At 39.1% G+C, this 25643-nt stretch overlaps 1 protein-coding gene, 1 long non-coding RNA gene, 1 pseudogene and 4 gene segments (V, D, J or C); 4 read left to right on the top strand and 3 right to left on the bottom strand.

Annotated features, from left to right (window-relative positions):
- Positions 1 to 123: 123 nt before the first annotated feature.
- Positions 124 to 910, top strand: LOC125261429. Its single transcript, XR_007183290.1, has 2 exons — positions 124 to 186; positions 422 to 910. It is a non-coding gene; the product is annotated as an uncharacterized LOC125261429 (long non-coding RNA).
- Positions 911 to 4464: 3554 nt separating this feature from the next.
- Positions 4465 to 12989, bottom strand: LOC125261411. The gene is made up of 14 exons (XM_048179974.1): positions 11168 to 12989; positions 10783 to 10878; positions 10241 to 10621; positions 9492 to 9593; positions 8296 to 8528; positions 7503 to 7681; positions 7318 to 7411; positions 6873 to 7217; positions 6672 to 6789; positions 6454 to 6545; positions 6234 to 6348; positions 5450 to 5722; positions 5137 to 5313; positions 4465 to 5052 (listed from the first exon to the last, which is right to left on the bottom strand). Exons 1-14 carry the CDS (start codon positions 11427 to 11429, stop codon positions 4862 to 4864), a joined length of 2658 nt encoding a protein of 885 aa, XP_048035931.1. The 5' UTR covers positions 11430 to 12989; the 3' UTR covers positions 4465 to 4861.
- A 461-nt stretch (positions 12990 to 13450) lies between these two features.
- LOC125261398 lies at positions 13451 to 15028 on the bottom strand. The segment is given in 3 exon segments: positions 13451 to 13905; positions 14849 to 14900; positions 14987 to 15028. Coding segments are annotated over 3 exon segments (411 nt in total).
- Positions 15029 to 15571: 543 nt separating this feature from the next.
- Positions 15572 to 16026, top strand: LOC125261414. The segment is given in 2 exon segments: positions 15572 to 15620; positions 15710 to 16026. Coding segments are annotated over 2 exon segments (366 nt in total).
- A 1012-nt stretch (positions 16027 to 17038) lies between these two features.
- LOC125261397 lies at positions 17039 to 18512 on the bottom strand (annotated as a pseudogene).
- LOC125261413 lies at positions 18215 to 20211 on the top strand. The segment is given in 2 exon segments: positions 18215 to 19342; positions 19448 to 20211. Coding segments are annotated over 2 exon segments (387 nt in total).
- A 2862-nt stretch (positions 20212 to 23073) lies between these two features.
- LOC125261396 lies at positions 23074 to 24523 on the top strand. The segment is given in 3 exon segments: positions 23074 to 23194; positions 23301 to 23622; positions 24433 to 24523. Coding segments are annotated over 3 exon segments (510 nt in total).
- The last annotated feature ends 1120 nt before the right edge of the window (positions 24524 to 25643 follow it).

Raw genomic sequence — 25643 nt, 5'->3', positions numbered from 1 at the left:
GTATAATGTTTTATTCCTTCATGGTTGACATTATCACCAAGAAGAATGACCAATGCTTGTCTCACGACTGACAGAAGAAAAACAGATCCTTGTGAAGGAATGATGCAGCACTGTCAGTACCTTAGGACTCAGCAGAAAAGGTTCAGTCACTGATGGCCACCATTTCAGTGTGCACACAAACAGCAAGTAAGTCAAACTATCTTGCTTTATGCATTTTAACATTCATAGGTCAAACTATTTTCAAGTGAAAAGCAATCATGCCAGTATTGGCTCAAAAACTAAGAATAAATAGCCTTCAAAGATTATTTTAATTTGATAATTTGATTTTGTATTGAAGATTCGTCTTAACATAAATAAGCTCTCTCTGATTTAATGTTTAGTGTGACGGTAATTCCATTATTCTTCATGTGTGGACTTATAGGCTATACGAATGGATTCACAGAGGAGGGGTCCAAGGGCCTCATCAGTCTACTTAAGAGAAGACTGCAAGACCTCAGACTCAGACAGCAGACTGTAGCATGCACATACCGAGGCCAACTCCTAGGCTGGTGGAAGAGGAGGAAGGGGAAATGGATGAAGAATTGGATTGGCTATGTGACATCAGCTATGATGATTATGATGATGATGATGCAGAGTTGGGGACTCGAATCAGACTCAGGTCACAGTTGTAATCACTTTTGCTTTGACTTGTACTTTGATGATTTGAAAAGGTTTCTAAAGTCTTGACAAAAGTCTTGACTGTCATTTTGTAAATTAGTTCAATTGCTACATATGTTCTCATATTCTACTCTCTTTTATGTTACTGGAATTGTGATAGTCATGGTTATGTATGCAACTGATAATGTCTGTAAATACTTGCTGATAACTGTATATATGTAAACAGAAATACAAATGTGATTTGTCATCTGACTATTGAGTTGACTTTGGCTCATCAACCCTTAGGATAAGAGAGAACTGGGAACTTTCAGATTCAACCTGAACTACCAACATTTTGGAACATTAGAGGTCACAGCAGGTGGAACATTAGAGGTCACAGATGTACGTCCCATATTAAGATACTACGATTACATACAGTAATCATTTATTATACTGATTACATACAGTAATCATTTATTACATACATACAGATTACATTACTTTGAAATACAGATTACTTTGAAATGCACTGAATACAAACAACGTGACAATATTAGTAATCAGTTATGCAATATACATTTTAGCAACAACCCAAGCCCATGCAAAGTAAAGGTAATGACCATATCCATCTGGACAAGTGGAAAGATGAACCGGTAACACTTACAAATACAATACAGGTACACTAATATGCATTAATTCATGCATACCTAATGCACAGATAATCATGAGTTAATGTATGACTCATTAAGAACTAAACCATTTATTAATGATCACTGCATCAGCAACTAACGAACATTCTATATGATTCATAGATTAAATAATATATGAATTGCTGTTAATTAAATATGACATCGTGTTAAATCTCAAATAACATTATATTAACTAATAATGTAAATTAATGTGTTAATTATCACAATGGGTCAAAGCCATGCATTTCAACTTTCAGTTGTCTGATTTAATTAATCATTAGCTAACGATTTGCAAAAGCATCATGTTATGACTTTACTTGTTGAGGCACATGACTATTAACTAATTTAAAATTAATTCAAAAGCCATAACCACAAAGACATATGACTCAACAATTAGTTAATGACCAGCACAATTGTATTTTGCAAATATAAACAAAGTTATAATTTCATGCTCAACAAAAATTGGGACAGAGGCATGTTTACCATTGTGTTACATCACCTTTCCTTTTTATAACACTTTCTAATCGTTTGGGAAGCCACGCTGTTGTTAAATACAGAGGATGCAACAGGGCCTACGGTATGTGTACCATCATAGCAGCATTAACATAAATAGTTATGCTTATAAGCCATGTGTGTGTCCCAAACAGAAATACGTGTGTGTGTGTGTGTGTGTGTGTGTGTGTGTATACTTGTTTATATTACATTGTGGGGACCAGCCAGCGGTCCCCACATTGTAAATGGATTAATAAACATACTAAATGATGTTTTTGTGAGAAAGTAAAAGTGTGCACAGTTTCCTGTGATGGTTAGGTTTAGGGTTAGGGGTAGTGTAGGGGGATAGAAAATACGGTTTGTACAGTATAAAATGCATTATGCCTATGGAAAGTCCCCACAATTCACAAAAACGTGTGTGTGTGTGTGTGTGTGTGTGTGTGTGTGTGTGTGTGTGTGTGTGTGTGTGTGTGTTTTTCTAGCCTGGTGGGGTGTGTGTGTGTGGACAAGGTATTCCTCATGTTGTGGGGTCATTAATTAATCTGTTTACACATTCAGAAACAAACAAACAAACAAACATGTTCATTTTATATATTGACACCTCAAAGTGCTCTCTGAAACTAGACCTGAGATGGCCTTATGTCCATGAAATGAGAAAATTAAAATTTTGTTGTACAGCTAAACCAAATACATTTTTGGAAAGGTCTTGACCTGGAGAGTAACATATGTTAATATAAAAATTCTATATAGCTCCTACTTTGAAATACTGACCTTTGAAACTTCACCTTGGTGCATGTTTGAAGGCTTATAATTCAGCAACAAAAGGGGCTACATATATGGGATAAACTGGTATAGAGAGCTCTTGACCTCAGCTATCATACTGAGGTATATACAGTATAGGCAACAACTAGGGGCGCTGTCAAATATGGTTAAAATGTATTTAAACCCACTTAACAATTACATATTTAAAATCTGATTACATAGATGTGTTTACCATACCCCTAAACCCCTCACTATACTTTCAACTAACTATTTACAACCTCAAATTCTAAGGAAAATACAAATTTGGTAAAAACTACAATTCCCAATAGCCACACCATGCAGCTTGATACAAATGAGCACTACAGTTGTAGTTCTTTCGGTTTGCAAATTAGGGTTGTAAACTAGGGTTGTAAAAAGATATATCTACTGAATATATCAAATATCTAGTGCAGTCAAACTAGTAATTACACTGCATTTAGATAATCTGTGTTAACAAAAATTTAAAATGTTGGTTTATTTCAGATATTTTAGCCAAACAGTAGAACGCGCAAACTCCGCCCACAACACGAGGCACTTCCATAACCTTCAGCTACAAAAAAGAAAAAAAAACATATTTCTCAGAATCGAAGGAGAAATTATTAAATGTGATAGCATTAACATGAACATATCGTATTGTTGACTTATCATATTGTTTTTTTCTGTGGAGAAATGTTATAAATATAATTATATATAAAGTGAAGAAAATACTTCCGGGCGGAAGTACGTAATGCAAGCTACGTGGTTTCAGCTGCGTCAATAGCAACCGCCATAGCAACGAAAGATAATCTTCGTTCAATGAATGTATATTATCTGTATCTTTAGTTTTGTAAAAATAAAATGCACATTTCTCACTACAAAGCAGCCAATTGGAAAAGGAAGAGAAAACTACGAGAAAAGTTGCTCATCTAACGTTACATAGGCCTGGATCTGGAGCATTTCAAGCCAATAACGCCTAACGTTAACTGTTATGTCAGAACCTACTGTATGTGACACACTGTCTGGCTGATTATGACAGTAAAATCATTGTATTAATAATTTATTAAGTACTATTACTTTTTTTATTGACTTCTCAGGTGTGCTGACAATGGTTGAAAACATGGCTATAACTCATGGGAAAGCTGTTTTGTAGTCAATACACTTAAATGTTCCTTTTTATTTGTTACAAACTTATGTTCCTTTTTATTTGTTACAAACTTATATAGTGTGTAGCAGTAAACTTCATTTACACATGGAAAACATATTGAGGGCAAGCTCCATTTTACAAACGTGTCTTTTTTTTTTTTTTTTTGTCTTTCCAAAAACAGTGTAGATACAAGAATATGGTTAGTGTCAACTGTAAGGTTATTCATAACACCAAAGCTGGCTATACCTTGAGTACTACAAGGCTTTAAAATGTTACTTAGACAGCAGCTTGTACGAAAACAGTGTTTATTGTCCAAAATTAAGGAAACATGTTACTTAGACAGCAGCTTGTACGAAAACAGTGTTTGAATTGTCCAGAGATTTATAAGGAAACATTTTGAATAATGAAGCAGAGATTTATAAACAAATAATTTTTATTTACAACATTAGAAGAACAGTAGAACTTTATTGTTGTCCACATGGCCACATTTTTTTGTTTCTTGGAACCAGCAATGTGACAACAGTCATTTTAGCAGACCTTCTTCTATGACACAGTCATTCCTATGTTCCCAAGATGGGGGCCAGGCCTTTAGGCTGAGGCTGAAAGAAATGGCATTTCATTTCTGAAATATGTTAAATATAAGGATGGCCTCTGTTAAACCTGTTAAGCTTCTACAGATTTCCCTGATAGAATGGGGTGGAGAAAGCAGAACGCTGAAGAGAATTTATATTTATATCCAAAATATAATTGTCACTTTGTAATGACATTTTTAAACTGTTTACATTACAAAGATTTGTATATCAGAAATATATGAATGTATGAAAGCGGGCATGCGCGTCACTCAGCAGAAAAAGGGAGAAAGGAAAAAGAGACGCTGTACGGATGATAAGCCAGTTGAGATTGTGTGTGTACGTTCTTGAGAACCGTAAGTCGTATAACTTATGTTGTCAGTTCATTTAAGCCTGGTCTTGCAAATTTAAATTAAGTTAACTGGTGATTTTTTTGGACCTGCCCCCACTGCTAAAAAACCTAAAAAACTAAAAAGGAAACACTGACAAATATAAGGAATCAAAACAAAAGTGAGTTAATGCTCATTTCTCACTTTGAGAGCTCCTCATACTCAGTCGTCTGACAGTTCAGAATCACTGTCGTATCCATCCCAATCATTCTGGAAGTCCATACTTGTTCCAGTCAAAACTTGAGCATAACAGTCTCTTGCATGCTTCATCATTCTGGTGACTTCTTGCTTTTTTCTCAAAGTTAAGCTGAGGAAACCCTTGATCCCTTCTTCGTTTAGAGCCCACAGCTCACCTTATGGGAGTAAAACAAAAAATTATCAGAAAAAAAAATTACAATGTACAGTATAGTATTACAACACATTACTTAAATACGTACTTTTCAATGCCTCACTGGAAAGCTGGCATGACATCTCCTTGAGTGTGTCTGCACGAGTGGAGAGAGATTTCCAATGCTTTGCCATCTCAGAAAGAACAATCTTCTTCTCCTCCTCAAGTCTCCTTATTGCCATCACAACATCAAACGCCTTCCTCTTGGTTTTCAAATCTACAGCGTCTGGGATACAGTTGTGGAAAATAAGTGAATTGTAAGTATTTTTCAAAGAATTTCTGAAATAATCTGTGATAAGGCATAATTGGTTTTGTGCTACTATGTGAATCAAACAAAATTGTCAACAGATTTGTGTACATACCACGATGTGAAAGTTGCCATGGCCAAACTGTCTCGTCAGAGAGAATGATGTCAAAGGCGATTCTTTCTGTATCTGGAACCATACTGTTGTATTTTTCAACAACAGAGCTAAGAATGGCCTTCTCCTCTCTGATTTTGCGCCGAATCCGGGCCCGACCTTTGCTGCCATCGGTGTCTTTGTAAAGGCGCTGGGACCTTCTTTTAATGCTGGCCACCAGCACCTCCATTCTACTGGTCACCGCGTCAAGATCGGCATTCTTTTGGGATGTTGTTGCTGAGAAGAAAAGAAATGCAAACATTTTGCTTACATTTTCATGACAGTAACTGAAATGAGCTAAGTCTCAATGTAACAGAATGCCACAGGGAAATCATAAGGATTATCCCTCTTTGCTTCCTTTTTTTTCTTTATAAAAGAAAAGCTCCTGGAGGAAGGACAGGTGAGTCTCAATAATCATTTCATATTTCTTAGCGTGTATAGGAAGTATGTAACAGGGTACCAAAGAAAATGACAACGTAGCCAAGATAGGATCCGCTAACTGCGAGAAATGTCCAATGTTCCAACTTTTGGACTGTGAACCATTCAGGTACTTTCAGGGCACTTTGTTTCGGCATGATTTCCAGTGTGCATGCACTACATACTACAATTTGGACATTTTAATTGCATAAGTACATGACCAAGAAAACATTGTATGTATGATTTCATTTTAAAACAGTAATTACTTGCAGAAGCATGTCTCCCATTATTCTGCAGAACTGAGACATTAAAGTAATAGTATAACTCTCACCTTCTGCCCACTCCTTAATATCAGTGACCCAGCCCTCAACTTCAACCTGTGTCACTGCCAGCTGGATTCTCATGCTTTCCAGGTCCTGAAGTTGGCTCTCCAGGCGTTTTGTGGCCTTAAATAACAAAAAAAGGAAATGAAAGAAGAAAAATGTTATACCTACAAAAATATACAATAGAAGGTATTTACAATATAAGAAAATAACAATACTCATCTCTACCTTCTGATATCGGCAGGCAAGTGAAGTAGCCAAGTTCTTAAACTTTTGCTGATTCCAGCGCATGGCCATCAGTGTAAGCATGTCTGTACGTCCTGCAAAAAAAAAAAAAAAAAAATAAAAAAAAATACACTAATCTGTGTTGTACCACATGTCCCTCACTGGCTACAATTTTCTTGTAACACTTTCAATCTAAGTAGTCCAGTGTGTGGTTACCTTACCTGCTTTGGACATGTGCTTCGTGGTCACAGCAATCCTAGAGAGGAAGGCGTTACACTGCTCAACCTCCTCCCCAAGTGTCAATCCGGCCCCTTGCTGGTAAGCTCCACTCCATTTAACCTATTAAAGAAAATACTTAAAAGCTGCCAACATACCTTTGCAGGTGTTTAGGGACAGTCAATGACATGGTAATGTTTTCTTACCTCACATTTAAAATCATGGGCTTTGGCATGAAACACTGAGAGAAACGGTTTCATGCTAAGTAGGTGCTGGAGCTCCGGGCAGCTTTTTGCCACTTTGTTGAGGTAGGGCCAGTACTTGCAGGTTACATCCATGGCAAAAAAGCTTATTGGCTTATTTGCCAGCTTGTTCTGCAGGTAGAGGGGATAAGCATAGATTTCTCCCCTGAACATGTTGAGAGCGCCAAGAAAAACTCCATGTCGACAGACTGCAAGCTCAAGTCCCTCCTCATCAATTTTACTTGAGGATCTCTGAGACGTTTCCCTGGCAGCTGACCACTCCCCTCCACAGACACCTCTTCCAGAGACCTACAACATGGAAAAAGGTTAATATAAATAGTCACCCAAACAATGTCAACTGTAAGATGTTATTGGTGGTGTTTTTAGAAATATTGTACAACAAGTTTACATGGTTGGTGGTAGAATGAATGTAATCCACAAATCTCTCTACTTCATCATCTTTTGCAATGAAGATGCCATCAAATAAGGCTTGTTCTTCAGATCTAAATGAAAGAAAGGTACACATTGACCTTCAATATGACACAGCAAAGGTTACTTTAACAACAGTGCAAATTACACACATTTTGTAAGTACCTTGCTGCATTCTTAAAGCGGTAGTGCTTGCGATTTCCATCCACAGAAACAGCAAGCATGTCTGGGGTGCACGCAGGACAGACAAAATGCTCCTCCCTGCAGATCTTATCCACCTCAAATCTAACAGCCTCCCACTCCAAAAAGCTTTTTCTGAAGCTGTCTGCTGTGATCTTCCCAGTCTGTTTCAGAACAGTAAAACATGTCAACATAATTCACAGTAAAGTTAACTAAAGTTAATAAGGTCAAAGGTGACACCAAATCCTCCAGCATCGAGCCTCCACAGGCAGCTGCTCATCACAGGCAGCCCAGTGCATCATTGGAAATCTTTTGGAAAACATCACGACCAAAGTCTCCAAAAAAAAAAAAAAAAAAAAAGACAAATTCCACAGCAAACTCAACTCCCACTGCAAACTTAACCAACCATGTCTTTATGGACCTATTTTTTTTTTTCTGAATGCAAACTGCATGACTAGAATGTGACAAGGACATCACTACTTGATCTTATACAACAGGTCTAATGTTTTGAGTGATTGAGTTGATAAATTGCTCCAATACTTTTGTACATGTAGTGTACGAATTTAGATTTTTTACTGAGCGGTAGTTTTTACACAAAGACTTTGAATCTTAGATGATGTTCTATAGATGTATCAAGTACAGCTGAATCACTGTGTTTTGATATCATCAACATGCTCCAATTATAATAATCAATGTGCTGATAATGTCACCATAGTCATTCTGCGATACACGTCAATACTAGTACTAGTTGTTAGTGATTCCCACCACTAATACTCACACGGCCAAATCGGACAGTTCGTTGATCAAGCATTCTTAAAAATGCTTGGCAGGACAGTCCTGGTGCTGCCATCTTCAACTCTTCATATGAACAAAACACATCTGTAGCGTACACCGTGGAAAAGTGAAGGGTAGCAGGCCAGTAGTCATTTCGGACCAGGTCATCCACTCCAGCGCTCCAAGTGGCTTTGCATGCCTCGCATTTCATCTCAGGCATACTGAGATCATATCGTCCTGGAAAAATCAAGAACACATTGGATTATGCACAACAAATGCATTGGGAACTAGAGGCACCTCCCACATGTCCCGACACAAAAGACTGCAGCGCGGGACAGGTTTTGAAAGCTCTATGCGGGACTGGCCGGGATGAGACAGGTGTGTTTGCTGGTGCGGGAGGAACAGATGATTCACTGCACTTCTGCAAATGAAATATGTGTTTAAAACAACATATACAAATGAGAAAGTAGTGTATGTAATTATAGTTCAGCTAGATAATCTATTAGGCAGCAATAAAAAAAAAAGATAAAAAAGGGGTTTAAGCAGCCTAACTGACAGTGTTGTTTACGTGGTTTCAATTCTTTCCTGCTGCTCTGTTGTTGAAACTTGAAATTGAAAGCATGACAGAAGAAGAGGACACCACTGGGCTACTTCAGATATTTGTGAATTTCTAAAGAAAAGTAGCCTACATTACTATCACCCATGTAGTACATTCAGAACCAAGAAACTTAAAATCAGACATCTGGCAGTCTTTCTCAGTTGTCAAGTGCCTCTTTCGTGAGACAGAACACAAAACTGAACATCCCTCCTGCCTATCCTGCGGTCTTTCACAGGCGGGAGATGCACATAAGGTTATAGATGCGGGCGGGAGCGGGACTAAACCGTCACATTATTGCGGAACGGGACAGAATATTGTGGGAACGGGGGGATGCAGGACTGAAAACCCTGCCCAGCTCAGACCACTATAGGGAACATTTGAATAGAAATAGATCAGGACACATTTACAAAGCCAATAGCACAGCCTTGTTTTTTTATTCAAATAGGACAATGAAAAGTGGCAGGAAGCGAGTGGGAGAGCCCTATGGGGTGGAATCAGGTTAAAGTCCAACCCAGGTCCCTATCAGCACTTTGCCCACAATGTGATATGGACGCTACAGCCACTTGATTGGGAATGTTCCCTTAAGTTCATTTTATTCTTACCATTCATTGTAACCACAGCAACAACTTTTCCTGGGTTGACACTCAACGATCCTGGAGAACAACTACATATTTTCTCGGGCATCTCCAACGGCACAATACACACTGAAAGACACATCATATGCAGGGATTAAAGACATGCATCATCCTATGTACTAACTGGGAAGTATTCTGTAATGATTTTTTTTTTTTTTTTTTTTTTTTTTTAAATCAATGATTTGAAAAGCTTTAAAAGATAAAAGGTCATTAAGTGTGTTTCAGAGAAAGTACTCAACAGATTCCTGTGAAGCCTATTATACTGTGAAGTTATTTAAATAAACTGAGAATGGGACTAGGGCTGCACAATATATAATTGCGCTTTTTCTGACAGATAAAGCGATTACCATTTCCAATGATTTTTTAATGTGAATGATTTGATTCAGTTCAATATTCCAAATGTCTCTTTAATTTGTGCCACCTCTTATAGGGAAGCACAGCCAGTGTACAAGAAGACAAACACCCACTGACCGACTGAAGTTCACCAATCAGAATTTTTGTACCCTTCACGCATTACGCACACCCACCAACCAGAAGTTGCACAGTCAAGGAGGATGACGTGAATATAAAAGTCAAATGTCACCTATTCATGGTTATTTGCAGATTTTACCATTAGGCAGTTGCATTGGATCATATTTGCAATTACGATTGCAATAATTGTGCAGCCCTAAATGGGACACTCAAAAAAAAAAAAAAAAGAAAGAAATACAGCTTACCACACTGGGAAAGAGCCCTCTCCACGACACAGGTTGTTGGAGGCAATGGCTGAAAGAATCCAGCTATTGTTGCATCCCTGTTGTGGAACACGTGGTTTCGGTGTATACTAACATCACAATCAGCACAGAAGAATGGTTGTGGTCGGCAGTCACGACAACGGACAGCAGCTGGACTGCTGCCACATTGTTGGCAGATCTGAGTTGTCGCATTTTGTTGTGCCACCATGGTATTCACCAGACAGGGTCTCTCTTTCTCCCACCTCTCTGAGAGGAGACTTTTTCGAGTAGACCAGTCTGAGGAAGCTCGTGGTGGTGCTGGTGCCGTTTCCTGATCATCCAAGTCATCACCCTGTGAGTGGTTTAGCTCTTCAAGGAAAGTCTCTGTTAAAATAGTACATCGTATTTAAAAACAATTTTCTACACTATCAAAGTGTGCAACATGGATGTTGTCGGCTATTCTGACGCAAAAACATGTAATTTACATTCTAATTATTAGAATCTATAAACATAATGAACTAATAGAGACAAAATAAAGAACATACCAACAGTGTCAGGAGGACAGTAGTTGGTCATCTCAATGCTGCTGTCCAACATCCTAGTATGAGCACCAGTCTTACGACTGTAGCTGTGACTAGTAGCTGTAGCAGAAAATAAAACCCAAATCAACCTTTAAAGCATTACAATTCCATAGATTTTGACAAGCTCATTTTATTCCACACAATGATACAAACTTCTATTGGCCCAATTTCGTTGTCTATACCACTTTGGATGAGTATGTAATAAAAACCTCATATCTCATACCAGACACGTTACTGATTCGTGTATTCAATCCCAAGTGGTAAAACAATCTATATCTCCGTTTTAGATATATGTGAAAAATCACAGGAGTTCTCCTTTAAGTAATATGACTGAAAAAAGAAAACTGACCTGTTTGGTTTCGGGATGATCTTGGTCTGTCATAGACAACATTTCCATCACTGTCTCTCTTCAGCCACCTGACAGGTTGATGGCTGGTGGATGGTGGAGCCTTCTGGACTGGTTGATGGCTGGTGGATGGTGCTGCCTCCTGTTCTCCCGGCATCTTATTGATGAAATCTTCCAAGGTCTTGAGTTCATAATTTAATTTAGAATGTTCAACAAGCTCATCAAGCTCATTAAGGACCTGTTCGAAATTGGAATGGTCACTCATGATGAACAAGGACAAACAAGACAACACTAAAGGGATAGGGGGGAAGAGCAAAAGAGCAAGAACAACAGAGAACCAGATGGACTGACAACAATTAACAAGACAAACGTGGCTCTAAAAAGTGCCTTTGTTTTTGCTTTGTAACGAAGCTGAAGTTTAAAAGTAAATGATGAAGGGACTAGGGGACCTGTTGAGAGAAGGGAAAGAATATAAATTCAGATTTGAAGATCATGCTACATACAACTACAAAAATACTTAAGAACTTGAGAAAACGTTGGTCTAGTTTGCCCATGCTTTGGGATGTGGTGGAGGAGGTCTGTGGGTGCTTATATAAATATTAGGCCAGAATACTGTAGGGCTGGGTGTTGCCTTGCAAACTCACAATACAATATCTCACTAGATATGGATGGACTGATCTTGACACTCATGGCTGATATTGATACCAACCATTCACAATGCCAGTTTGGTTGATAATCAGTGCCATTTTTAAATCTGTTTATGTTATTAATTATACTTTTGTATTAACAAGGAAACACATTTCTTTAACTGGATTATTTCCTTTTCCCTGTGATGATTTTAATCAAAAACCTCCCTCAGCATTCATAGTAGTTTAGAATACAAGCTTTTAGTTAACACTGATTTAATTTGTTAATGTGCTTTATTTTCATGTCTATGCTTTCATTAGTACAGTTATAAGTTACACTGACTAGCATGTGTATAAATGGGCACAAAACACTGGGCAAAGAGCAACGACACACAACCACAAGAAGAATGCCAACGCAGACATACATTACAGCTAACACTTACAGTATGTCTCATTATGAAAATCTTACATTCCCCAATAATTGTACCTTACATGATTATATGCGACAAAAATGAACTTGAATTCAATTAGCTAACTTAGCTAGCCCGCACATGTGGTGCAGAAAGCTATATTTTTATCAGAAATATCATCAGTCATCAGAAATGGCCACCTTACAAATCTAAAGTTTCTAAACACAACTTCTTGTCCTGATTCAACAGTTTTTGATGTGTAATCCATCTCTATTAATTAACGTTAACCCTTCTACTTACCGAGTGTAAAATCGCAATGGACCTTGGGATCGCCCATACGTTGACGTCAGCGTTATTAATTTAGAGGATTTAATAAAACAACAACAACAAAAAAAGATTAATTGAACTCAATCGTAGCATATTATATATATTTATTAAAATCAACAAACCTCCGATAAAAACGTTATCCAGCATGCTATAATTAAAGCAGTGTCCTACCTATGACAAGAAAACTCTTAAAATGCTTACTTAAAATGCTTACTAAATCATTTTTTGTAGCCTATTCCTTTTTTATTTTTATTTATTGTAGTGTCGACCCATAAGGCAGACAACGGGTTGCGGTGTGCTGACCCAAGACGTCAAATTTCAACGCTGTTGAGTTCTATAGAAGTCTATCGGACTACCCTGCACGTCGAAAAATAACGCCAAAGGTATACCCAGTGCGTTAAAAAGTGACGCCAGGGTCTACTGACCATGCGTCAGACATTTGACGAGTAGGGGGTGAGACTGTGTTGCAAATTGATAAGAAATCAAACTAACAATAATGGTGTCATATGTTGTTTTGTTTTTGTACATTAAACTACACTAAAGTCATGGTGTATCAGTAACATGCAGATGTTTTTCAGGCAGCTCCTTCATCTAAAGCTGTTTATAAATGTATTACTCTTAACTCATTTCTCATGAGCAGAAGTGAAAGTGTTCCAGTTGAGAGCGTTGAACCAATCAAAGAGTGAAACTGTGAGTTTGAGGTGAAAATCACATTTGCATTGGCAGGTTTAGTGATTGTGATCCTCTCAGAATAGAGCAGCTCCGTCTCCAGTGACCATGTTCAAACCCCAAGAGCTTCATTTGACATTTCCTGCTAAATGCAGCTGTTCTCAACTATTACAATCAATCAAAAGCAGCTGAAACTTTAGTGCAGGACTTTGAATGAACGACACACTGATCAATGATGCAGTCGGACACAAATGTAACGCGTTCAGAAGCTTTATTGAATGAACAGCAATGGCAGCACATTGAAAGACTGCTTCAGTATTGAGCTGTAAATCACGTGACTGCTGCGAATCCTGCCGGACGCTCAGATACGCCTCGTCTGGACCGGAGAAACATCAGCACTGGGAGCTCTTGAGGAACGAGGCCTCGTGATCAGCTCCGTCATGTCTTACTCTGCAGACGAAGCGATCCGCGCCTTCCCAGCGTGCTTTGCTGAGGCTCAGGACGCTGCTGCGGCTGTAGCGTCCGTCCCGCTCGCTCTCTGCACTGGTCTGAACCCCCTCGCTGACCTCTGACCCGTCCAGCGTCCAGCTCACCGTCGCCCCCTGTGGAGAGTAAGAGCTGAGCAGGCAGAGCAGTGCGGCTGAGTCTCCAGAGATCTGCAGAGAAGAGGGCGGCAGCAGAGACACGGAGGGCTTCACTGCGGGACCAGCTGCACAAACACACACAAACAACACCAACGTCTTTAGATCATCAATTAGTCAGATGTCACACACAGTAATGGAGGAAAAATCACAATCATTTCATCTTTACAGAAATCCCACATCACTGCTTTCTTTCATAAACCACATAGTAATGATCCTGCATTTAAATTTCAATATTCTCAGTTCAAATGAAATATTCACTGCTACTAAATATATGAAGTATAAGATATATGAATAAATATAAATCAGTTCTCTGAAGCAGACATGATATACAGCAAATATTACAGTCATTTCATCTTTTCTGAATAAGGTTCAGTTTAACCTCAAATTGTCCACAAACTGATGATTTATATGTAGAAAACAAATTTAAATGATCATTTCATTATTAACTTAAGACTCTCACAATCATAATTATCAGCAAATGTAAGATAAAATTATGAATTTTTCAGATCTTTCTCTTTGTCTGATGATGACGTCTACAAAACTGAATTATTTTGTCCGTATCATCAAACTTTTGTTTTGTGCATTACAAAATTTCTGAATTATTAAATTTACCAAAAATTATGGACACAATTATGTATTTTAAGAAATAATTGAAAATGTCAGAAAATATTGCAATCAATATATTAAAAAACAAACAATGTTAGTTATTATAATATCTGAAAATACACATGTAAAAAGAAATAAATATATAAAAGCGACATAAAATATGCCTTGCAGTGAAAAAAGATAATTATCATGAAATATCACTGAATATAAACATGTAATTGTGAAACAGCAGACAAATTTAAAGAAACTATGAAACAATTAAATTTACTATGAAATATTGCAGTTAATTTTTTTTTCAAACTCTTTTATAATTTTTAAAACCTTGTTGCAAAATACTTGTTTGAATAATCTAAAAACAAAACAATTATATATACACATTTTTAGAGCATTTTAGAGACTTACTTCTGATCACCAGTTCAGTTCCTCCACCGAAAGTGTACCACAGTGCTTCATTCTAGTGAAAGCGTCGTACAAAAACCTCCGTCACACTCAAATGAACACAAACTCCAGCAGAGAAAGAGACGAACGACACTCACACACACTGATATGAGACTCAACAGCAGCTCTTCTCAACATCAACATGATTGAGCTGAAAACACACACTAAATATTCATCTTTAAAGGAAATACTTGTTATTGTATGAAGGATGAAATTTTGTAATCAGTCAAAAACTACATTGATCACATTTACAAAACGTGTGATTTAAACTCTGCTAATTCTAATGACCTGCTTTATAATGAAATCTTCAGCCAGATTGAGATGGTCATTCTCTATTGGATGACCTTTGACCTGTTCTACAGTATCATGATGATATCAAATCTGCAGCACAGGTATTAAATGCTCTCAGCATCAAAGTCTGAATGAAACTGATCATTAAAACAGTGTTTAGAGGGAGAAGATCCACCCAAAATAACATGAAGTAAATCAGGAGTGTCTGTTTCTGAAAATGATCAATAGAAATGTATTAGCAAAGATACTAAATGACAAAACAGTGTTTCTGCTGTCTTCAGGTAAATGATCTGGAGTGTGTTTGCATATTGATCAGATGCTTCAGTGCTCTGAGAGTGTTTATAGTGCTGTGAGTTTAACACTTCATCACTGACACACACAACAATCTTCATCAACATGACCTTCATCATCATCTTCATCTGGACTCTCACAGCGTTTGCTCAAGGTTTGTGGAGCACAAGTTTGATATCAATTCATTTCTTCAAGTATATTGTCAAAGTTTTGAGTTGATTTTCTTCTTGTTGTGTGTTTCAGAGTGTAGAGGACAGATCACCGTCACTCAGAGTCCCTCAATGACAGCAGCTCAACCAGGACAAACTGTGAACATCAACTGTAAAACCAGCACAGATGTGTACAATAATGATTTTTTAGCCTGGTACTTACAGAAACCTGGAGAAGCTCCTAAACTCCTGATTTATAGAACAAACACCCTCCAGTCAGGAACTCCATCTAGATTCAGTGGCAGTGGATCTAACAGTGATTTCACTCTGACCATCAGTGGAGTCCAGACTGAAGATGCTGGACATTATTACTGTCAGAGTTATCACAGTGGTGGTGTGTTCACACAGTGATAAAGAGTCGTACAAAAACCTCCGTCAGTCAGAGTCACAGTGACTGAACTGATACTGCAGCTGCTCACACACTTTCACACACTTTCACACACTTTCACACACACTCAACAACAGACACTCCAGATCATAAAGAGATTCTCTCAGAAAGGTTTCTTTAGATCACTGTAAACTGAACACAATCACAAACTTCAGCAAATGTAGTTGTAAACAGAAGCATGTATGTTCATTCATCTTCAGCTGTCAATCATAACACAAGAGCAGCATATATAAACAGCAGCTTACGTCACTCCAGTGAGAATATTCTTCCTGCGTCCCTCCATCACTCCATCTCCACCTTTATGTCCATTTTAATTCATTTCAGAAGTCCTGATGTTCATAGTCGAGTCTTGTGACAGAAACAGATCCTCCATCATGGACACGACAGATGTGTTTACCTGCAGCATTAGTGCTGGTGATTTACAGACTCTTTCTGCAAGTTACATCGTTACGCCAGTAGATGGAGACAAGAGACTGACTTTATGAGTGAATCAATCAATTATTAATCAACTGATTTGTTCAAAACACTGAATCATTCAGGAAAGAAACAAGCATATTTGATGGCTCTGTCCCAATGAAGAGGCTGCATGTTCGTTCTGAAGATCAACCAATGAAATGATCCTTCACAGCCGCACTGAAATGTTATTGGTTCACGCTATAGTCAGTCTCTGAAGGCAGGAAATCAACTCCTTTATTTCCCTTATTAATTTAATTATTGCCTCCAATCCTCTTGACATCATATAATTTCATTTTATTTCATATATATATGGCTCAGAAGTGAAATAGTGAAACTGAGTGGAGTTAAACTCATTTGCATCACATTTGTGATTGTGTTCCTCTGAGAATTGAGCAGATCTCGTTTCATCATGTATCTGCAGGTGTTTTCATGCTCCATTGAGTGAAGTTTATTTATAAAATATGAGCTAAAGCCCTGATCCAATGAAAGAGCCGAAACAAAAATGACACAAAAAGGACGTAATGTTACAATTATGTTTTATTGACTGAATTGTAATAAAATCAAGACTGTAAAAGCACACATATAGTCAGCAGATCTACTCTGAACACTGCTGTCTCCTCACAGTGTCTCCAGTGGACGCAGACTGGCCGCTCCGTGTGGCCTCACAGCTCACCGAGACGCTCTTCATCCACTCCTCCTCAGAGAGAGTCAGGCTGCTGCTCCAGCTGTACAGACCGTCCTTCTCCAGGAGCCCAGCGCTGCTCTCCTGAGACCTGCTGCTCCCGTCCACCTTCAGCTCAGGCTCCAGTCTGACGGGAAGCCCTTGTTGGCCACACACACCAGTGTCGCTGTGTTCAGAGAGGAGATCTCTGCGCTGGAGGGCGGCAGGACGCTCACTTTAGGAGGAGTGACGCCTGAGAGAAGCACAGAGAAATCAGTTACCAGTGGCTTTCCATTAGGATTCAAGAGAAAACTAGGAGAAATTCTCCAAGAGCGAGAGAAACAACATGAAGAAGAAAATCACATCATTATTCCATAAACACATTAATGCTCACAAACTCCTACACATGAAAAGAGAAAATGTTCAGAATTCATTTCACATTCTGGTAAATATGCTGATTAATTATTAAAGCTGCAGTCTGTAAGTTTGCCTCTTTGTCTCCATCTCTGTTTGAAACCTGCAATTGCAGTTATTTGTGGAATGATCTTCCTCACATGGGTTGTGTGTCGGCACGGCTCCTCAGCGCGGACGAATCTAATGTTTTGAGGTGTTTGTGTGTGTTACGGTATACAGGAGACAGACACAGATGTCACAGGTAATGGATGTTTATTTGACCACAGTAGAGCAGGTGAACACACACAGGTGAGCGAACTGGTTATATTAGAGTTTAAGCAGGTAGTATGAGGAATAGTTACTGTCCTTTCTCTTTGCAGGTAGATGTAAGTCGGAGCTTGGGGATCGCTGGAGCACAGAGGAGATCGCTGGAGAACTGAGGAGCTGACGGAAACACACCCACACAGCAGACGAGGCACACAGAGGGAAGGAGACACACTAGAGACAGGTGAGTATTCAAAGAGGAGTCCTTGAGGTAAGCATAACATGGGTATATGCAAACAAGACCAGACGTGGAGTGCTGTGTGCGTGTGGGTTAAATAGTGCTGTTGATGAGTGCGGTGATGAGGTGCAGGTGGCGGTGATCAGTATTCTGGTGATGGCGTGCGTTGTGATTGGAGGTTGGAACCTGACGTGTCTGTGACAGTGTGGCTGTCAGTCACCGCACCAGTGTGGATCTTCACTTACTTCACAATTACAGATTCAACGTCTTGGAAGTTTGTTTAAAATAAGAAGTTTCACTGGAAAATATCATCTGAACAAGTACGTAACATGTCTGCCACTTTTGTTCTGAACAACTGAGGAAAAAAAACTTTTTACAATAAATCGCTGCTACACAGCTACATTGTGTGTCTCATCCACTAGAACTTTAAACTTCATTTCCACAAATATAAACCTTTTCACTCCTCAGACAGAGACGCTTTATTAAGAGAAAATACAGTCAAGAGTTTGGAAATATTGAGTTAATTTAACAACAGGCTAAAAAAAAAGCGTCGTACAAAAACCTCCGTCACACTCAAATGAACACAAACTCCAGCAGAGAAAGAGACGAACGACACTCACACACACTGATATGAGACTCAACAGCAGCTCTTCTCAACATTAAATAATGATTATTGGACTGAAGTGACTTTCACAGAAACAGCCTCATCATCTCTAAATGTCTCTTGATGCATGAAAAATAAGAATAGAACTGTAAAATAACAAATAAAATAAAAAAATTAACTAAATTACATAATTCAGAAAATGTATGTATGTATGTATGTTCTGATCACACATAAGACATAATTATGGGTTTTTAAATGATCATGTATTTCTCAAAGCATTTTTAATGATTAAAGCAATTTTAAGTTTTGATGACCTGTGACCTCTGGAATGACCTTTGCCCTCGCATGGAGTTCACAGTGAAATACTTGTTTCTTTTAGTGATGCAACTTCAGAAAATAATCAGAAATCCTCTAAACTCATGATTCCATGTTTCTGAATCATAACATGAGAAAAGATCCTAAACACGGTTAGTTTTATTTGCATTATATGTTGGAACCCTTACACAGATTTACATAGAGATTATTTGCATCGCAGCACAAGCTTCAGGAGGATTTATAACTCTGTTTTTATAAGAACTTTATAACTCTGTGAATCTGAACCAACAGCAACCATGAGCTTCATCACCATCTTCATCTGGATATTAACTATCTACTGTTTCACAGGTGAGGAAATCTGAAGTTAAACATACTCTATTATAACTGATAATCTGTGCTAAAATATTGTCAAAATATTTAATTCTGAATTTTTATACATTCTTCTTGATGTAGAATCAAGCGGTGAAGTGACAGTCACTCAGACGCCTGCAGTGAAATCTGTTCGTCCAGGAGACTCAGTTACTGTATCCTGTAAAACCAGTCCTGAAGTCTATCAGGGTTGGGGTAATCAACCTCTAGCCTGGTACTTACAGAAACCTGGAGAAGCTCCTAAACTCCTGATTTATTTAGCAAGCACCCTCCAGTCAGGAACTCCATCTAGATTCAGTGGCAGTGGATCTAACAGTGATTTCACTCTGACCATCAGTGGAGTCCAGACTGAAGATGCTGGACATTATTACTGTCATAGTTTCCACTATCCAAACAGTAAATATGTGTTCACACAGTGATAAAGAGTCGTACAAAAACCTCCGTCAGTCAGAGTCACAGTGACTGAACTGATACTGCAGCTGCTCAAAGGAGGATCTGAAACAACATCGTCACACAAACATCTGAAATAAAATCATCTAAATTAATCTGCCACTCTTAATAATTATAGAGGTCAGAAAGAGATTTTGTGCTCTTATAGATCAGTCACACGTTTGAGATCTGACTGATTTCAGTTGCTGCATTTTATTAATAATAGATGTTAATTTTCATAATTCTCCATGGTTATTTGATTTGAGTATCTCATCCTAACATGTCATTTGTACACTATACACTGTATTCATACTATATACTGCAGACAGTAAGAGTTTTATATCAGCTGCTGTTTTAATTGTAGTCCTGATCAACAGTTCAGTTCAGACACGCCTCTCCCTCCTCTGCACCAATCACAGCCTCCGATCAGAAAGAGCAAGATAAGAATATTAATTTGTGCTTTTAACTGATTTTTTATTGAACACTTGTTCACTAAACTATGAGAAGATACAAACTGGTATCTGATGATAACATGAGCTGATAAACCTCAGTGTAACTGATGAATATGAACAAACCTCTGATCCAATGGAGAGAAACTGGAACAGGAGAAACTTCTTCAGCTGGTCCTTACAGAAACCTGGAGAAGCTCCTGAACTCCTGATTTATTCCACAAACTGCCTCAACAGTGTCATTTACTGAAGTCAAACAGTGAATCTGAGCGAGTTAAACTCATATTTCATCATCAAGTGGAGTGATTGTGTTTCTCTCAGAATAGAGCAGATGTTCATCGTCCTCAGAGGAGTTTGATGATCCTGTGACACCAGAAACACTCAAAATAACTATTGAGCAGAAAAACATGTAGAAAAGTGTTTTTTGCATTTTGAAATGTAGAATCTATAAAAACTCAATAATAGATTCTTGTTCGTTAAACTGTTGTATAAAGCAATATCACACTTGTAATCGTGATGTTGGTCTGATATTTGGATTAAACAGCGCTCCTGTTCATCTGATGTTGCTTTATCAATAAAGGATTATATTAACATGTGAAATGTTTTGTGAAATCTCACTGAAACCACATTAAACCATCTTAATCCTGTCACTTCTGAAGCGTTTGCATCAGGGGCGTAGCACCAAATTTTGGGCCCTGGGTACAAACCATCTTGCTGGGCCCCCGTACCAAATACCATAGTGATACCAATGGGTGGGGTATTACATTTTTATCATAAAAACACTTAAAATGTAACAAAATAAGCCACACTCTGATTAATATATTTTTGTTTTATTGTCAAAAGTACTACTACTTACTGAGATGATAAAAGGTCTAGCAGGTCCATACCTGGACTAAATCAAATATACTGTAAAGCAGTTCTGAACAATGACCATACCAAATGAGAAAAAAACTTTGGTCTGAACATTAATAAACACAAACTAAATAATGTCAGTTTTTACTAATGCCCATTGACGGGTCTTTGCATGCGCAAATTTGCTGATCAGGTCTTTAAAGTCCAGTTTTTTGGCCAACTGACTTTCTACAGAGAGTATGGCAAGGCTGTTCAGTCTATCCTGGGACATTGTTGATCTTAAATAGTTCTTTACAAGTTTAAGTTTACTGAAAGCATGTTCCCCTCCAGCAACAGTCACTGGGAGTGTACAAAAGATCCTCAAGCCAATGCAAACTTCTCCAAAAATGCTTTCTAGCTGCATTTTGTATATGGCATTCAGCAGCTCCAGTGGTAACCAAACGACTGATGGACCCCATTGACTTCCATTGTAGGAAAAAAAATACTATGGAAGTCAATGGGGACCAGCAACTGTTTAATTACCAACCTTCTTTAAAATATCTTCTTTTGTGTTTAGCAGAAGAAAGGAAATCATACAGGTTTGGAACAACTTGAGGGAGAGTAAATGATGACAGAATTTTCATTTTTGGGTGAACTATCCCTTTAAAGTTTAAATGTGTACAATAACAATGTACCCATTTGCCTATTTCCTCTTAACACTTAATTACTAATTACTAAGTGTTAAAACAGGCAATTCCACTAAAAGCTCACCTTGTCTCACTGTCACATCCACCTCACTGTCACTGCTTTCACCTGGCCATGATGAGGGGCCTGCTGCTGCAGGGACTGAAACTGAAATATATGGCTTCAAATGGTTGCTAAAATATCCTTTATTGTCACAATACCTTTTTTAAAGTATAGGCTAAGTACAAGTTAATTGCTGATTATTTGTTTAAAATAAATGCAGACTATAGAATCACAGGGTACACTAACCGCCAAACTAGACATTCAGTCTTTGAATTATGTTTTAAAATAAGTCATTTTCAATCATTAAGATGTGCATTAAACTGAGAACAATCCTGTACTTAATGTAAGAGCGTGCGCGAGCTAATTTGCATAACGATGCGGAAATAGGCGCTAACGATCTGTGTTTTCGCGGGTGTTAGATTTTGACAATGGAGGGAATATACATGTTTTCATGTAAACTTCTGACTCTGGGGAGAACTGCAGCAGAAGAGGAGACAAGCTGCGCAGCTGCCTGGAGTGGCAGTGTGTTGAGCTCCCAGCTCCGCCTGCGTCTGCTTCTCACTCCCTGTTACCCAGAAATATTGTTTGTTTGCTATGTAGGGTGTGATACTATAAAGTATTGGTATATTATTCAAATAGAGTACGAACATAAATGTATGCTATTCTACCTGGAGTAGATATTTATGTTAAAACAATGTCAATGCTCGATGATGCATTTGGAGCTCGCATTTCTTTTCAAAAACTGAGTGAGAAACTGCTTGCCCTCATTTGCCTTTCTCTCTTTAATCTTCTTTTCTTTTCGTTTTTGAGCCCCTGATTTTCCTTTCTTAAGGAAAGACATGACTCTTCCCCTGTCTTCCTAGTTCATATCACGGCTAACTCCAGCTCCTGTCTCATTAACTGATTCACCGCAGGTCCGCAGCACAAGCACCTGACCTGCGGGTCGTACCATTTACATTGATTCGAGAGGGGTGGTGGGGGCCCTGCACAGCATGAAAATGACTTTTTTTTTTTTTTGTACCAAACCAGTGCCTAACTACAAGTTTAGTTTTTTCACAGGAACTTTTTTTATTTGTACATAAATGCTATACAAATGTTAGTGCATGTATATGTATGTATAGAAACTGACTTCTAAGGGCCCCCCTGCCTCGGGCCTGGTACTCGGTACCCTTTACCCCCCCAGTCCGACGCCCCTGGTTTGCATAGAGCGAGTGTTTTACATGAGCGACACACGCTACAGTGCTCTGCATGTGTTTATAACTCTGTCAAACATCAAACATGATCAACAACTGTTTTTCACTAGAACTGAACCTACAACCAACAAAAATGACTTTCAGCACCATATTGATTTGGACGCTGGCAGTATTATGTCGAGGTTTGTGTCAGTAAAGATTACATACATTATTTACTTGTTATTTTATGTGTTGTGAAGAATATGGTTGTAAAAAGTGTTTGTGATTTCTAATCTTCTCTCTTGTCAGAATCTGTTGGTCAGGTGACAGTGACTCAAACTCCCTCAGAGCTGCTCTCTCAAACTGGACAATCAGCCACTGTGACCTGTAAAACTAGCAGAGATCCAGACTGTTGCTGTAATGGCAAACAGTGTCTCAGCTGGTACTTACAGAAATCTGGAGAAGCTCCTAAACTCCTGATTTATGGAATAAGCACCCTCCAGTCAGGAACTCCATCTAGATTCAGTGGCAGTGGATCTAACAGTGATTTCACTCTGACCATCAGTGGAGCCCAGACTGAAGATGCTGGACATTATTACTGTCAGAGTTGGCACTACATCAACAGTAACATGTGTTCACACAGTGTAAAGAGTCGTACAAAAACCTCCGTCAGTCAGAGTCACAGTGACTGAACTGATCCTGCAGCTGCTCAAAGGAGGATCTGAAACAACATCGTCACACAATCATCTGAAATAAAACCATCTAAATTAACCTCCTTTATATATTAAGATCTTTTATATTGAGGTCAGAAATCAAAGCATTAGTTGAGAGAAACAACTAGACAAAAGAGTCGCTTCCTGAGTCTCCCGAACTAACAGATTTTTGTTATAAGAACGTTCTCCAAATATTCAGTGTTGGTTCTGGAATGTAAAACATGTCCAGTTTCTTGATGTTAGAGGAACGTGTTTTAAAAGGTATGATGTTCCCTTAAACGTTCTTTAAACTTAATTTTTGATTAACAATTCAACATTCTTTCATCATTCAAACACCTGCTGTAAACAAACACTGAAAGAAAGAGAAATAAGAACACAAACTTTCTTCAGCCACAGCCTTAGATGAAATCAATTGAAGATAAAAAAACACATCAAATCTCTGAAGATCTGATTAAACAATTTCACAAACAGCATTGTTTTTTTTGTTTTTTTTTTCATCTAAGGCTGTTGCTGAAGAAAGTTGTAGTTTGTGTTTTTATTTCTCTTTCTTTCAGTGCTTGTTCAGAAGGTGTTTGAATGATTGAAAGAATGTTTCAGGAACATCATATTACATTTTCATTCAACATCCAGTAAGATGAGACCCGGTCTGACATTTATCTCGTTTCACGAGTTCACATATCCATATAATTAAATAGAGTAAAGTTATGCGTATTTGGCATGCTGTCCAGGGAGAGGGCTGCCTCTGATGGGATCGTGCATCGCCAGGTAGACGGGCCCTCCCGACCAATTGACGGGGAGCACGTGATTTGGAGCGGCTGATCGGGAGGGCTCTGGTTACGTCCGACAGGAGACCAATGCTCAGTGTCAAACGGGTGAGCCCTACCAACCGAAAGACAAGGGGCAACGTGGTTTAGGAATGACCAGCCAAAAGGGGCCCACTCAGCTTCTGCCGGGAGCGGCCCCCGGCAACAGGTGAGTGGGTTCCATTGGCTGATGGCGGGATGAAAGAAATTGGAATGCCTGGCCAGGAGAGCTCTCGCAGCATCCGATGGGAGACCAAGGCTCCAGGAGACTAATGCTCATGGCATCGGATGGGTAAACCTCACTAGCACACAGGGGTAAAGTAAAGAGCAGAGGCTCGACCGGGCGACTCTCGCGGCGTCCGACGGGAGACCAAGGCTCCAGGAGACCAATGCTCAAGGCCTCGGACGGGTAAGCCTCACCGGACAAGGAAAGAAGCACGGACCAGGAGGTTCTCACAGCATCAGATGGGAGACCAAGGCTCATGACATCAGATGGGTAAGCCTCGCTGGTAGACGGCAGAAAGTAAAGCACAGAAGAACGACCGGGAGGCTCTCGCAGCATCCAGTGGGAGACCAAGGCTCCAGGAGACCAATGCTCAAGGCCTCGGACGGGTAAGCCTCGCCGGACGAGGAAAGAAGCACTGACCGGGAGGCTCTTGCAACGTCAGATGGGAGACCAAGGCTCCAGGAAGGCAATGCTTGTGGCATCAGACGGGTAAGCCTCGCCGGACAGAGAAGGATAGCAGGATGGAAGCTGACAGGGAGGGCTCTTGCTGCATCCGACGGGAGATCAAGACTCACTCTGTCGGATGGGTAAGCCTCACTGGACGGAAAAAGTTAAAAAGATGGAAACTGACCAGGAGGGCTCTCGCTGCATCTGCCAGGAGATCAATACTCGTGGCATCGGACGGGTAAGCCTCGCCGGACAAAGAAGGAGAAAAGACGGAAACTGATCAGGAGGGCTCTCGCTGCATCTGACAGGAGATCAATACTCGTGGCATCGGACTGGTAAGCCTCGCCGGACAAAGAAGGAGAAAAGATGGAAACTGATCAGGAGGGCTCTCGCTGCATCCGACGGGAGATCAAGACTCAATGTGTCGGATGGGTAAGCCTCACTGGACGGAAAAAGTTAAAAA

Source organism: Megalobrama amblycephala, unplaced genomic scaffold (assembly GCF_018812025.1).
Source record: "Megalobrama amblycephala isolate DHTTF-2021 unplaced genomic scaffold, ASM1881202v1 scaffold414, whole genome shotgun sequence".
NCBI classification, from domain to species: domain Eukaryota; kingdom Metazoa; phylum Chordata; class Actinopteri; order Cypriniformes; family Xenocyprididae; genus Megalobrama; species Megalobrama amblycephala.
The sequence above is the reverse complement of the archived record's forward strand: the minus strand, read 5'-3'. Positions and strand labels throughout refer to the sequence as shown.

Coding starts and splice junctions, on each gene's coding strand:
- LOC125261411 (XM_048179974.1), bottom strand. CDS start 11,429: ATGAGTGACCATTCCAATTTCGAACAGGTCCTTAATGAGCTTGATGAG. Junction 5,314..5,449: donor ATGGCAACTTTCACATCGTG/GTATGTACACAA, acceptor ACTGTATCCCAG/ACGCTGTAGATTTGAAAACC. Junction 5,053..5,136: donor TTCCAGTGAGGCATTGAAAA/GTACGTATTTAA, acceptor TACTCCCATAAG/GTGAGCTGTGGGCTCTAAAC.